The following is a 15,586-nucleotide window of genomic DNA, read 5'->3' as shown; positions in this document are numbered from 1 at the left end:
GGTTCAGAATGGGGCCGCTAAGCTGATCTTCAAGGCCCGTAAGCATGACCATGTCACCCCATTGCTAAGAGAATTGCGTTGGCTTCCAGTCAAGCAACGCTTCAAATTAAAGATCCTGACTATTGTCTCCAAGAGTATCCAAAACAAAGCTCCAGAGTACATGAACTCTCTCATCCTTCCACATCAGTCTATGCGTCGTGGTCTTCGTTCTAGTACAGACAGTGCCCTGCTCCATTTTCCTCTGACATACACCACAGCTGGTGACGATGCTTTTCGGGCATGTGCTCCTAGACTTTGGAACGAGCTTCCAAGATTCATTTTTCTGTCCCCTTCTTTGGAGGTTTTCAAGAAACATCTCAAAACTCTATTTTTCGTTCAGTAATTGAATGAACCATAATATCATTTTTCTTCTTTTATTAATGATATAAAGTGCTGGGAAACAACTTACAGTTTGTAAGATCATATATCTACAACAAGTAAATTTAAATGGGAAGATTTTGTGGAAATGTTGAGACTTTTTTTGGTTCAAACTTTACCGATAGCCACCCCCACCCAAGCAGCATTGCATCGGCCCTGGGTGTCAGAGTTGGGCACGGCCTGGTTCCATCTACTGCAGCAGTGACTGCATAGTCCGGCACGCCCGGCAGTCAATCCGAATGATCCACCAAGAGAAGGAGAAGTCCTTGGGAACCAAGTGGAGGAGAGACTCCACAGGGTCAGTCGGAAACAAGAATATCTTGGTAAGAGTTTAGACATGTAGGTGTCGTAAAACCAACCAAAAATATGGTGTCATTGTACCACATGTACACTGTACACGCACACAACTCTACAATTGAATTAAATTGGAGTTTTTATTTCTTGTAAAATGCTCATACTTGGAGTCAGCGTGTTTCCACAAAATTTCCTGCAACACAAAGTTTATCACCCGTCTCTCTAGATGCATCACGCACACTAACCACGCGATATACGGACATTGATCCCCATATTGTTGTCATGATTACCTGGCTACGTTTGTGCATAGCAGTGTGAATTTTCCTTGTCAACAATTTATATGCTTACGTTAAAGCAGCTGTTTGTCACCTTTTTTGCGGCAAAATTTGGTAGCTTTCGTCCCCATTCAGTTAGTATAAAAAACACCAACCCTGTTTTTGAGAGGCATGTGTTTGGAAGCAGAGCTATGTTTTTTTTCTTGGCCTTAGTTTGGACCCAAATGATACGATGTGAACATTGTAGTTTGCACCAGTTGCCATCCAGTTTTTCACATAGAAATGTTTGCCAAACCATTTTCCTTACAAACTGTAGGGCGTTGCTTCCTGAGTCAGTTTTTGCAAGAAGGTTGGAAGCAAAGGAATGAAGTGTAGGCAGAGAAGAAGCATCTGGGTAAAGCGGTTGTTAGGAAAGGTACCCTCTCCCAACAACTTGTGGATATCCTGGAGAAAGTTACTCAAAAATGAAAGCTTTCCTGTAGCTTTCTCTGAAGGGATTACCTTGAGCCTCTTGCCTTTACGTTGCCTTATGACATTGCCCAAAAGAGGCAACTCAGGATTTGATCACATCTGAGAAAGTTCAGTAGGTACGTTTTTTCAGTGACCGGCACATAGCCACGCTGAATCCACATTAACTTATCAAGTCTCCACCAAGAATCTCAATAATCCATTGTTGAAACCGGTCTGGTACCCAGAGCCCTACTAGCCATAAGCATGAGCCTGAGCGCATCCCTGTCTTGGAACGTCACACGGGTAAGGTACGGACAGGTCTGTCGGCACCCATCCAGGAACAACTCTACGACTTCCTGGAGAGGCACCCATCATATGAGGTCTTGCGTCCTGGCATGCAGCACGGCGTGGCAGCATTCTATTCATGTGAGTTCAGATTTTTGATACATTTGATGTTGAATAGGGAAACTTTTCTTCTGCAGAAAAGCATATCAGCAAAGCTGTTCTGCGATGTTAAACTAAATGTTGCTTTTAAATGGCACGCCATCCAATTTTTGGTAAAACATTTGCTGTTATCATTTGATTCACAGCAAAATCCAAACCGACAAAGGACAAGAAAGAAGAACAGATAGAGGCACGGGTCCGAGAACGTGAAAGGGAGGAGCAGCGACAGCGAGACTCCAAGCTAGAACAGAAGACAAACCCCCACAAAGACCCCAGCAGGGACGGGGAGAAAGCTAAGGAGAAAGCGCCGGTCAAGGAGAAGGCATCTGTGTCAAAGGAGAAGGCGTCTACGTCCAGGGAGAAGGCACCTAGCAAGGAGAAGACCCCAAACAAGGAACAGCCGGAGAAAAGCAAGAGGTCCGAGGAGCAGGCGAAGGAGAGCGTGAGAAGAAATGTGAGGGAGTCATTGCGAGACATGCTGGGAACAAGGTAGGACTAGAAAGGATCTTTAACCCTCCTTTAGTTTTACAGCACAAATATGCACAAGTGCCCAAGGTCACTCTCTTGCATGTTGGTGCGGTGCACAACAGGACACAGCTGTGCTTCTTTGAGGTGTTTACCAAGTGACCCAAAGAGTGACTTCAGCATAGGAGGGTTAAGGTCACACATAAGAGCTGTATAAGGCAATACATGCCGGCTTTTGCACAAACATTTGAGCAGCCTTTTAAGAAAGGATTTGATCTTAGTTACATTTTTGAAATTTACTTTTGGTGTTTTAGATATTTTTCAACTGTTGTCCAGTCCTCTGTGGGTTTTTTGTTTGATATTATGTTTTGGTCTTGGAATGTAAGGATTCATCAGGATACTCACCGCACAGGCGTGCCAAGTAAATGTGCGTTTGACGCAAAGCACGCTGAGTATGCGTAACTAATTTATTCTGGCTTGTATGGTCTTTGCGTACATGCAGAATGGGTGCTAGAATCCGCTTGTAACCACCTGTCTTTCTTTTGCTGATTGGAGGTGCACTTGAGGTCTGGGCGGATTATCTGATTCATAACTCATTATTTCTACAATCTTGAGGGAAAAGATTTATTCAAAATTGTGTTCATACAGTATTGCAAAAAGTAAATGCCCAATGCTATACGAACTTTCTTACCTGTCGGTTTCATGTACCGTTTCCGTTGAGGCAGTAAAAGCCATAAAGGGGGATTAGAAACCCACAAACCCCTTGCGGTCAGGTGCAAAGTCAAATCTGTTATGAACACATAAAATGGTCAGTGTACATTGAGACATTGGAGAGCTCACTATAAACTAGTGCAAAATACATAATACAAGCAATGAATCTTCTTCTCCATCTCCCATCCGCGAGCAATTTCGATTTCAGTACTTTTTTATATCCCCCCATGATTATGTTTGAGTTTGAATTCCATGGAACGTTACTGTCATTAGGGGGACATTTGCTGACCATGTGTCACCAACCAAAATTGCTGTTTTGTTTGGACCACATGTGCAATCTCTTTTCTCGACATTGGGCATCTTTTAACTTGTCACATTTGGAATTTACGTCAGTACATAGAGTGTACTTGTACAACTGTCTCAATCCTTAGGTTACAACTGTTAACAAGTTTGAACCCTATTTATTAGAATATCTTCTAATGTTCGTTATAAAGTTAACAGAAGAATTTCTAGTTGGCCGTGAACGTAATATTCAAATTCATGACTGTGAATCGATTTTATTTTGTGCAAAAGAAACCCTTTAAAAATACTACATGTCCAAAACAACGAAGTAATCAACTTACACAATTGAAACCCTGAAATTTATTCATGTTGGTTGGTTTCCATGGTTTGCTTGACTGAGACATCACAGAAAATTAAATAATCAGTTAAGTTTGTACCTAATTTCCAGATGTTGACTTCTGTCTAAATCTTTTTGGACTATTTTTGACACAAAAATTACTGGCAATATTTTCAAAACTGAATCTGTTTGGCAGAGAAGATCAGTGAAAAGATTTGAAGTTCCCGAGGATTTATTCAGCTTTTTCCGGTAAAAATTGCTCCAAAAAAGATGGCGTGTACGTACTGGACAGGTTTTTACATCACCCTCAGAAAACAGCACCAGTTGTAGCTCATCCAACCCTCACTCATGTTATCTTGAGAAGAAAACTTGTCAAAACTATCCCTTTGCTCAAATAAAGTGGTCTAACATCAGGATCCCTAAATGCAGTGATCCACAAACATTTGTATTTTAATGTCTGCTACAATTGGCTAGTTCTGCAATTTCAGAAAGACACAGGCGGCCATAAATTAAGAAGATCAGCGACGATCGTTTTTCGCCGATTAGGGTTTATAGCAGCAAGGCATGTGCATGCTACGCAATGTTACGTTTAAAACAATCATTGCGATGATTTTTTCATTATGCTAAAAAGACGTTTGATTCAGCTGCAGGAGATCATCTTTTTAATAGGTTCAGAAAACATTAGCCAGGATTATATGACCTTCCTTAATCGCAGAGTGTTTACTTACGTGGATTAGCAGCATCGTTTGAAGTTCGTGCGTTGCAAACACACCGATAATGCCTGGGTAACAAACCAGTATCGGGCAAGGTTTACTGTTTGCAGTACTGTAGGTTTTCTTCTTTCTAGTCTAGGCAATTTGAGTCAGTTCTCTAAATAGCGGGTGTTATGTAACCACTCAGGGTGAAAGGAGCCAAAGACCTGAAGGACTATGAAGACCAAGTCAAGAAGAAGGCCTACATGATTGAGTATGAGCTATACCGACTGTACAATGACACAGGCTCCAAGTACAAGTCACGATATCGCAGTCTGTTCTTCAACATCAAAGACAGTAAAAACCAGGTACCAATGAAGTGACTTGTCCTTCAAGTCTAGCAATATACTGGAACATGAAGTGGCACAGAAAAGGAATTCAGCTGGAATTACTAACCAGTGTGATGTTAGCGTGCACTCATTAGATAGAAGTATACATTGGCAATTTGTAAGCAGTTTTGTTAATTGGAGGAAATATTTTGTGTCAGTGGGTAGTTGATTTTCATGTCCTGCAAAGCTTCCTCAAGGGCAGTTAAAATTGAGATACGTGTCAGTGTAAAAGAAATAGTGGTGTGAGCTTGTTGCTCCTGAAACTAAATAGAAATGTAGAGCAGCATTCACCTTTTTTAACCACCTTTTTTTTTAACCCCATTCAACTTACGGCCTGTTCTTTTTTCCAGGGTCTCTTTCGCCGAATTCTGAAAGGTGAAATCTCGGCGGCTAAGCTGGTGCGCATGTCGTCAGAACAGCTGGCATCCAAAGAACTGGCACAGTGGCGAGAACGGGAGGCTAAGCATGTAAGTCCAGAGCAGGTTTTGTTTCCTATTTGAAAGACTACAGCTACTGACAACATTCCAAGTTTGATTTGTATTTGAGTAACAGTACCCAAGACTTGGAGTTAAGTCATCTGTTTTCCTTTTCCTTCTCTAGTCTCTGGAAATGATTGTCCATGAGGAAGTCGAAAGGAAGTCACTACCCCTGACAAAAAAGACGCACAAGGGAGAAGTGGAGATCAATGACGACAACCTGAGCAGCCTGGAGGTGAGTCTAATGAACTTTGTGCTGGAACTGATGAGAGTAGTCTCTTGTCGAGCATGAAGAGCCTTTATCCAAATGTCAGCTTCATTTCCATTGTTGCTTCATCCTGATTTCCACCGTCACTCTCAAACCTTTATTGTTGTAACTGAATGGAAGTACTGAAATCGTTGGGCCTCGCTTTTGACTACAGTAAAATCTCGATAACTCAAAGTCGGTTAACTTGAAACTCTGCTTAACTCAAAGAATAATTAATTCCCGCCGAAAGAATAGGCTTTTATGTACAAAAACATATCCGTAACTCAAACTGCTCATGTTGCCGGATTCGTTTACCTCAAAGTTTTTGTGTAGCAGATCCAAAAGAAACTGCCGCCAAAATACTTCCAGAAAGTGTAAACAGAACGCGTGTCTAGTTATGAATCATTTCTGACACACACACTTTGTCTTTTCACACCGGAACACTTGGAAGCGTGCTACAATGACGATCGATCTAGACACGTAAACCACACTGTGACTGCAAAATCTGACTTGCAGGAATTGGCCCAATTGTTACTGTGGGCCCGTTGTAGCCAGTGCATCATCAGGCCGACTGATGGCTCTTTGCGGTGGCTGCGGCAATGCATTGGAGATCTTTGTGTATGCCACACGCGCCACACGTATGGAAGTTAAGGCTGCATCCAAATCTGTTGTCTACAGCTAGGTCTTGGTCTTTGCTCCATTGGAAATATGCAGACAGTAGACCTAGCCGTAGCCCTGGAAGCCCCTTTCAGACACGGCCTAAGTCTGGCCCAACTGCTTGCGCTTGCCCGTGCGATGGCTGCCCGATTAGAGCCACAAACCACAGCATGCTCGCTCACAGTGGACCAACCACGTGACTGCAACGCAGAGCTTTTGCATAGCCAAATCTCACTCCCAAAACATAAACAAAAGTTTGAAAATAAAGAACGAAGAACAAAACATAAAGAAAGACACCAGTAGCATTTTTGTTTTTACGAAATTTTATTGAAGCGCAAAAAGGTGCGCCCTCCTTTGGTGAAAAAGTCGTCTGACTCATCGGGAAACCCCGCCCGAGTACGCACGTGCAAGGCGCTGTGTTGCAGTGCGGTATCAGAAATGGGACCATCACAATGCATCACACATGCGCAATGCAAAAGAAAGATTTGCCACGCAAAGGTACACAATTTAAATGATTTACAGTACATGTAATGTGTTATTTATCAGCCGATTGACAACAAAAATCCTCCACAAAAATGTCTATGAACAAAAACTTGTGGTATAAAATAACCACAATGTCATTTCAAAAGTCATCGTAGAGAGATTTACGGTAACTGTGCCTCAGCATATAGGTACATGTTATGATACACATCGTAATAATGACTTAACTTCAAAAGAAATCCGGACCTTCTTTTAACTCGAATTTCGGATAACTCGAAATTTTGTCCATTCCTCAGAGATTCGAGGTATTGAGATTTTACTGTATGTTTCTGTAGCAAAAAAAAATGAAAATTTCACTGCAATGGATGCACTCACTGTAACTAGTGAGACTGAGAAGCAGGGTTACAGTCAAGTACAGTGGAACGCCACTATACCGAACACCGCTATACCGAACATTCGGCTGTACCAAACATCGTCCTTGGCTCCAAATATTTGTGCATAGAACCTACTGAACACTATTCAGTTGCCGTTTGTAATTCCCGAACGTCAACATGATAAAACAGTCACTAGTTGTCAACAGTATTGAATAGACGCTGGTTTTGCGACTCCACGTGATCGGGTGTGGAAGAAAACTGCACGTACGCGCATGGTGGCATTGCACTAACAAAAGAGGGCGCCGCTGATACAAAAAATAACCGAGATTCGCCACAGCGAATCGGAGATCAATCCTGAGCGGCAGTTTCACAACTTAGAATAAACTAGATATCAATTTGTTGACTCAAGTTTAAATAAAAAACAAAAATAATTAACAGATACATTTCTAGAAACCTTAAACTTGAATGCAACGGCAAAACATCACAAAAACAGCTAACTAAGGTATCACAGGAGGGTGCACTTCGGTTAGACAAGAGAGGGCGCTATTCAACATGCCAACGAAACGTTCAGACGTTAAATTCGCTATACCGAACGACCGCTGTACCAAACATTCAGCGTGGACCCCGTCTCGTTCGTTATTGCGGCGTTCCACTGTACCAATTTCACCATCAAATATTGAACTGATTAGGAAGGAACAAGCTCAAGAACATGAGCATTGGACAGTAAATGCTCGAAGGAAAGATTAAAGAATGTTTTAAAAAATGACTTCAGACCATCATCATTTAATAAATAAAGATAAAGATTAAAGAATGTTTTAAAAAATGACTTCAGACCATCATCATTTAATAAATATTAAGATTTTACAACAAAATCGCTTGAAGTACTTTTCTCCTTAAAACTTTTTTTTTTACAAATCTGGGAGAGTTTGAAGTCTTAAATTTATTTTGTAATCTTACCATTTTGGATTTTGTGCATTGGCCAAGTGATATATGGGACACAGATGCACTACATTATTCTGTGTTCCGCAAAAGTGATAAAGAATTTATCTTCAAGCAAACTTGATGCACAGTAAAGATGTTATAAGGGCATATGTGCACAAATGCCCCATCCTTGAATTAGCAGTAAATTTTGCAGTTGTGCGTATTGCTTTTAGCGTAAAAATAGTGCATTGTGTTGAGTTACAATAGCACATTACATGGGGTTTGACATGGACCATGGAATATGGTAATATGTCACACTGTTTGTCGCTATGAGTCGACCAATAAGCATTGAGAATTCAAGTTTGCCTGAAGATAAAGTATTAAATGTCTGTGTTCTTTGCTTTGTTCCCTCCTCACCAGTTCAGTATTTGGCATTGCACTTGGTACTCAATAAATACTCAACTACAATCCCACTGAGAAGTACTCATGGAATACTCAACTACAATCCCACTGAGAAGTACTCATGGAATACTCAACTACAATTCCACTGAGAAGTACTCATGGAATACTCAACTACAATCCCACTGAGAAGTACTCATGGAATACTCAATTACAATCCCACTGAGAAGTACTCTTGGAATACTCAACTACAATCCCACTGAGAAGTACTCATGGAATACTCAACTACAATCCCACTGAGAAGTACTCATGGAATACTCAACTACAACAATGTGAATTTAACTTTTGTACCGTCCCAACTCACAAGGATACCAAGCCAACTATCAACATAAAGATCAGACATTTACATGTCTATGTAGCATAAATTGAAAAATTTGATTGCCCCAAGCATGCTTGCTATAACCATGGAGGAAGGACACAGAAGGAGTTGTAACTCAGGCACTTCAAAGCGTCCAATGATGGTCGCCGCCGAGTCTGACGAATAATAGAAAACATTCCAAAAATGCCTTATTGCTGCCTGCATCTTAGCTGGACAAGTGGGGCCAGTAATACCCTGGCAATACTTGTAGTTTTTTGCTTGCAATTAAATACAAACTATCGATGTGACCAGGAAATAGAGAGAGAAAAATTCCTGATATTAGACCTACTTTTGCCATCATAAATAAACTTTTTAAATTGACACACTGTTTCATTATCCATGCAAAGTTTGTAATTCTAGTCTCCTCCGTCCAACACATCAGTGTGCAAAGACAAGGTACGAATTTGGCTAAGACTGGCCATCAAAATCTTCTCTACTTCTGGAAAGCTCAGTTCATTAGGAACAAACTGCGCTATTTCATTACAGGGAGTGATTTTGAAATCTCATAAAATACGCCTTTGTACAAATGCCACAATGAAAATGATTCAAACAAAACGCAAAATCTTACAAACAGCTTGGCTATTTATTCCAAAAAGAAGTCCAGAAGAAAGCATTCGATAAGGGCAACAACTGCACTTGAACACTTCGGGTATACAGCCTAATAAAAGCAACTGCGCAAACACTACATTTGATGATGTTGTCGGATCATATCAAGCACCAACGATGGCATGAATATTCAACTTCCTATACTGAAGTACGCAACGTTTTAGGGATGCAGATTACCAACGAAAAATTGCGGCGACGATCATGGGGTACAAAGAGGGCTTACGGTTGCAAAACAGGTGGTGAGTAGCAGGCGTGCGCTGCGCTCTGGCTATGGACATACCGGGCATGCCAGAAAGCGGTATTTGGCCAGATGTTATAGCCCGGGCAGTTCAAACTCCTTCTGTGTCCTTCCTCCATAATATAACTAGTAAGAAGTAATTGTGAAATACTCACTTGCAAACCTGTGAGTTTTAACTTGTTGACTCTCCAGGCGCACGACAAGGAGACCAAGCCAACCATCGACATGAAGATCATCGAGAAGAATGTTCCCTCAGCCACCAACCCACTGGACAACATGCTGGTGGACACCACCACACAGCACCGAGCCCACCTCTTCGACCTCAACTGCAAGATCTGCACGGGCAAGATGCCTGCGCCCCGGGAGGAGGACTCCCTGACCCTGGCCAAGAAGGCCAAGGTTGCTCGGACCACGTTCCCTGAGGACGAGGAGGGGGAGGGGCCAAGTAGCAGCCCCTCTGGGGGTGGAGAGCTGACTGCGGAGGATGAGAAGGCAACCGGGGAACAGATGAGCCCCATGGAAACGGAAGATTCAGAACCGTTGTGAGTCTCAACGTGTATCCGAATCAGATGTCTGTCTAGGGCTAGTGGTAGACACTAGTGATTGACAAAAGAGCTTAATCATTTGGAAAATGGCAGGGTTGAAGTTTGGTTGGATTTACTAAATGGGTAGCTTGGAGTCTGCCACAAAATTTTGTATGATCAGTCAGGTGGTGATAAATCACTGAAGCAAAATGACATAGGTCAAGTTACTTGATAAGTACAGTCACCTAAAGATTGTTGAGGTGAATACTCAATAAAGCTTTGAATTCCTCAAATTATTTCAGATAATAATGTGGCTCATATTTGACCTGGCTCATCTTTGAATGCTTCCATTCAGTAAGATCAATTGAAATCTAGCTAAACATACTACGAAAGAGAGGGCTTGCGGTAACACCATGTGGATCGATCTCTTTTGGAAGAGGTATGGTTCTGATAAGAACAGGTGAGTGTGTACTCGACGTTTTGACCAGTGTGTTGTGGTCATCCTCAGGAGTGGACTGAGAATACTGGTCGAGTACACATGCACTGGGTCGTACCAGAACTATACCTCTTCCAAAAGGGATCTATTCACATGGTGTTACCGTGAGCCCTCTTTTTTAAAGCTTCAAGTATTATCTAAACATATCACATTTTCTTTTCTGTTTCCTCCAGCTCTCAACCTGATGATGGTCCTTCCCCCCAGCCTAGCCCCATCGTCCCATCTCCCAAGGAGCAGGCCCCTATCCGACGCCCCCCTCCATCCCTCTGGAACGGCTCCATCACCATGGAAGAGGTGGCAAAATTTGCCATGGCTGGGTTTCATGTCTCGGGCCCCATTCGAACGATATCTATGGTGAGTTACAATTTGAAAAAAAAGCAAACCTGAGGTAAAGACTCTATTGTTTCTGACAGGAAGCTTCAGAAATCCTTCAGTCCTCCTTGTTTTATTGATCCTCTTAACCACTTCCTGCCAGGGACTCCGGAATCGGAGACGTATGGTTTATATGCGTGGCCGGGGTCTCCGAACTCGGGCAAAGGAAACAGGGCCCTGTAACAAAAGACAGTACTCCGAACAAAAGACCAGGCTGGTGGGCATTACCAACATTTTTCACTCTCAAAAGTGGTGATAATCCAGCCTTGTTTTGAAACCGTATACCAGGGTTTGGGGCATTGAGAGCGAGCGGATTACCACCGGGGACAAAAGCGCTCCACCACCGCAGCGATGAGCCACACAGCACCGCTGCATGCTAATCTGGCCCCTATTGAAAAGAGGTCAGCAGTGCACTGAGCCAGGTTCATGAACAAAAGACAGTTATACAACACCGCACAATCTGGGCTCTGTTTACAAGGCTGCTGGCCTTGCTGAAATACTCGGGCGTCAATGAAGGCCACCTGTCAACTTAGAGTAGTGCCTAAAGATTACTTGGTGTGGCTATAAACGACCGTTAAATGAAATGATGAATTTTTGAAGGATTTTGAAAACGGAAAAAATGATAGTCATGCCGGCCCAGCATCATCAACATTGAAAAATGCCCGGCATGAAGTGGTTAACTTTCAAGTGACATGAAACCCTGTGCAAAGATATTATAGTCTGTACGGTGCTATTCATTATCTTGCGGAATCCTCTAAAAACAGGAATTATTGGATTCATATCTTCTCTGCCAAAGAAAATGATTCAGACTCTTGTAACCTGGGAAACTCATACTTGTACTTCTAATCACTGTAGCAACTATATCAACTTTTTGACAAGCTGCGAAGTAAGTGCGAGCCTATGTAATAGAGGGATCCCAATACAACGCTTTTAGCGTCGATCTGTGCACTTCCGCATTTCAAAACGAGGCTGTATGTGTCAGCTCCAGTTCTTAATACGATCAGACATCAGAGTAGGAGATGGATAGGATGATGGGGAGGGGGTGGAGTAGGAGATGGATGGGATGATGGGGAGGGGGCAGAGTAGGAAATGGATGGGATGATGGGGAGGGGGCAGAGTAGGAGATGGATAGGATGATTGGGAGGGGGCAGAGTAGCAGATGGATAGGATGATTGGGAGGGGGCAGAGTAGGAGATGGATGGGATGATAGGGAGGGGGAAGAGTAAGAAATGGATGGGATGATGGGGAGGGGGGAGAGTAGGAGATGGATAGGATGATGGGGACGGGACAGAGTAGGAGATGGATAGGATGATGGGGAAGGGGTGGAGTAGGAGATGGATAGGATGATGGGAAGGGGTGGAGTAGGAGATGGATAGGATGATGGGGAGGGGTGGAGTAGGAGATGGACAGGATGATGGGGAGGGGGTGGAGTAGGAGATGGATAGGATGATGGGGAGGGGGAAGAGTAGGAGATGGATAGGATGATGGGGAGGGGTGGAGTAGGAGATGGACAGGATGATGGGGAGGGGGTGGAGTAGGAGATGGATGGGATGATGGGGAGGGGGTGGAGTAGGAGATGGATGGGATGATGGGGAGGGGGGAGAGTAGGAGATGGATAGGATGATGGGAAAGGGTGGAGTAGGAGATGGATAGGATGATGGGGAGGGGTGGAGTAGGAGATGGACAGGATGATGGGGAGGGGGTGGAGTAGGAGATGGATAGGATGATGGGGAGGGGGTGGAGTAGGAGATGGACAGGATGATGGGGAGGGGGTGGAGTAGGAGATGGACAGGTTGATGGGAGGGGGTGGAGTAGGAGATGGATAGGATGATGGGGAGGGGGTGGAGTAGGAGATGGACAGGATGATGGGGAGGGGGTGGAGTAGGAGATGGATAGGATGATGGGGAGGGGACAGAGTAGGAGATGGATAGGATGATGGGGAGGGGGAAGAGTAGCAGATGGATAGGATGATTGGGAGGGGGCAGAGTAGCAGATGGATAGGATGATTGGGAGGGGGCAGAGTAGCAGATGGATAGGATGATGGGGAGGGGGAAGAGTAGGTGATGGATGGGATGATGGGGAGGGGGTGGAGTAGGAGATGGATAGGATGATGGGGAGGGGCCAGAGTAGGAGATGGATAGGATGATGGGGAGGGGGAAGAGTAGGTGATGGATGGGATGATGGGGAGGGGGTGGAGTAGGAGATGGATAGGATGATGGGGAGGGGGAAGAGTAGGTGATGGATGGGATGATGGGGAGGGGGTGGAGTAGGAGATGGGTAGGATGATGGGGAGGGGGAAGAGTAGGAGATGGATGGGATGATGGGAGGGGGTGGAGTAGGAGATGGATAGGATGATGGGGAGGGGGAAGAGTAGGTGATGGATGGGATGATGGGGAGGGGGGCGGAATAGGAGATGGATGGGATGATGGGGAGGGGGCGGAGTATGAGATGGATAGGATGATTGGGAGGGGACGGAGTAGGAGATGGATAGGATGATGGGGAGGGGGCAGAGTATGAGATGGATAGGAAGATTGGGAGGGGACAGAGTAGGAGATGGATAGGATGATGGGGAGGGGGCAGAGCAGGAGATGGATAGGATGGTGGGGAGGGGGCAGAGTAGGAGATGGATAGGATGATGGGGAGGGGGCAGAGTAGGAGATGGATGGGATGATGGGGAGGGGGCGAGTAGGAGATGGAGGGGATGAGGGGGAGGGGGCAGAGTAGGAAATGGATGGGATGAGGGGGAGGGGGCAGAGTAGGAGATGGATAGGATGATGGGGAGGGGACAGAGTAGGAGATGGATAGGATGATGGGGAGGGGGCAGAGTAGGAGATGGATGGGATGATGGGGAGGGGGCAGAGTAGGAGATGAATGGGATGATGGGGAGGGGGCAGAGTAGCAGATGGATAGGATGATGGGGAGGGGGCAGAGTAGCAGATGGATAGGATGATTGGGAGGGGGCAGAGTAGCAGATGAATAGGATGATTGGGAGGGGACAGAGTAGGAGATGGATAGGATGATGGGGAGGGGGTGGAGTAGGAGATTGGTAGGATGATGGGGAGGGGGCGGAGTAGGAGATGGATAGGATGATGGGGAGGGGGCAGAGTAGCAGATGGATAGGATGATTGGGAGGGGACAGAGTAGGAAATGGATAGGATGATGGGGAGGGGGTGGAGTATGAGATGGATAGGATGATGGGGAGGGGGCGGAGTAGGAGATGGATAGGATGATGGGGAGGGGGCGGAGTAGGAGATGGATAGGATGATGGGGAGGGGGCGGAGTAGGAGATGGATAGGATGATTGGGAGGGGGCGGAGTAGGAGATGGATAGGATGATGGGGAGGGGGCAGAGTAGCAGATGGATAGGATGATTGGGAGGGGACAGAGTAGGAGATGGATAGGATGATGGGGAGGGGGTGGAGTATGAGATGGATAGGATGATGGGGAGGGGGCGGAGTAGGAGATGGATAGGATGATGGGGAGGGGTTACATGTATATAATCATCCAGGTCTAGTCTGACCGTACTAGCTGGACCCACATTCTATAGGCATTCCTTTCTTCTGTAAAGAACTGTGAAGCCTTTGTATCTGTATCTCCCTTGGTGGTGGCCTTTGTTGGTTTACTTTTAAATTACAGGTGCCTTTCAACACACAGTCTGCACACAGCACTGATTAGGTTTTTTTCTCCTTGGGTACAATGAATTGTATTGCTAAGGTCGATAAAAAAGCTTGTACATCTGTATTGCAGTCGTATGTCAACCAATCTTGTAAAAAATTTGGATGAAGCTTTGTTAGTATAATAGTATTTAATTGTTTGATTTAGGAACCATATTTATATAACTGGGATTTCTTTCCTGTTATTACTAGAAAGAAATTCATAGCAAGCAGCGAGCCATGGTGGCTTTGCCGTTCTAGTTATTTCTTACATTTTTCCCACAAACAGTCGAGAGAGATCTTATTTACATATTGTTACAACAATTTGTAAAACAAATGTGAAGGAATCAGCTGGAGAGTGTGAAGAAATCAATTCGCCACATAGTGGCAATTGAGTAAGAATCCTAGTACCAAAGGTCAGAGGTTAAGTCTCAATCCATGGGTCTTACTCCAAAGCCCTTCAATTTTGTCAACATCTCGTTATCTCCCCAATCTCAACAGGACATGCCAGAGAACATTGTCATTTGTGGTCGTATCCCGTACCCCGTGGTCTGGGACTACTTTAAGCAGCTGCGCAAGGCTAACACCACTGACCTGATCGTGCTTCGCTTCCACGTTGTCCAGGAAGAGGACAAATCGGCCTACATCACCCTGTTCCAGTATTTCCACAGCCGGCAGCGGATCGGTGTGGTTGGGAATAATCGCACCCACATCAAGGACATGTACATCCTCCCGCTGTCTGCCCACGAGCCGGTGCCCCAGGAGATTATGCCCTTCAAAGGGCCTGGTGAGTGATCATCTTTGGGTCATGGCCCAATTGTGTAGACCCTACCTAATAGAAAGTAACTAGCAAATCTATGCACCAGCAAGGAACCATTCAAAGGAGTATGCACCGCATTACATCTTGGTTGTTGTCTTGTCTTTGCTAAGTAGATATTTTACATGTTGAGCATATCTTTGTCCTAAAAAT

General features: G+C 44.5%; 1 protein-coding gene across 2 annotated transcripts in view; it reads left to right on the top strand.

Annotated features, from left to right (window-relative positions):
* Window positions 1–15,586, top strand: part of LOC110987644 (uncharacterized) — a 32,022-nt gene that overhangs the window by 13,542 nt on the left and 2,894 nt on the right. For both annotated transcript variants that reach the window (XM_022250549.2, XM_022250548.2), the window contains exons 8-16: window positions 543–740; window positions 1,682–1,862; window positions 2,027–2,369; window positions 4,576–4,735; window positions 5,107–5,223; window positions 5,357–5,467; window positions 9,765–10,114; window positions 10,766–10,946; window positions 15,118–15,403. In XM_022250549.2, the coding sequence (XP_022106241.2) occupies window positions 543–740; window positions 1,682–1,862; window positions 2,027–2,369; window positions 4,576–4,735; window positions 5,107–5,223; window positions 5,357–5,467; window positions 9,765–10,114; window positions 10,766–10,946; window positions 15,118–15,403 (1,927 nt within the window). The remainder of the gene's footprint in view (window positions 1–542; window positions 741–1,681; window positions 1,863–2,026; window positions 2,370–4,575; window positions 4,736–5,106; window positions 5,224–5,356; window positions 5,468–9,764; window positions 10,115–10,765; window positions 10,947–15,117; window positions 15,404–15,586) is intronic.

This window comes from Acanthaster planci, linkage group LG02 (assembly GCF_054643075.1).
Source record: "Acanthaster planci isolate LZ-2023a linkage group LG02, COTS_SCS, whole genome shotgun sequence".
Lineage (NCBI taxonomy): Eukaryota > Metazoa > Echinodermata > Asteroidea > Valvatida > Acanthasteridae > Acanthaster > Acanthaster planci.
The sequence above is the reverse complement of the archived record's forward strand: the minus strand, read 5'-3'. Positions and strand labels throughout refer to the sequence as shown.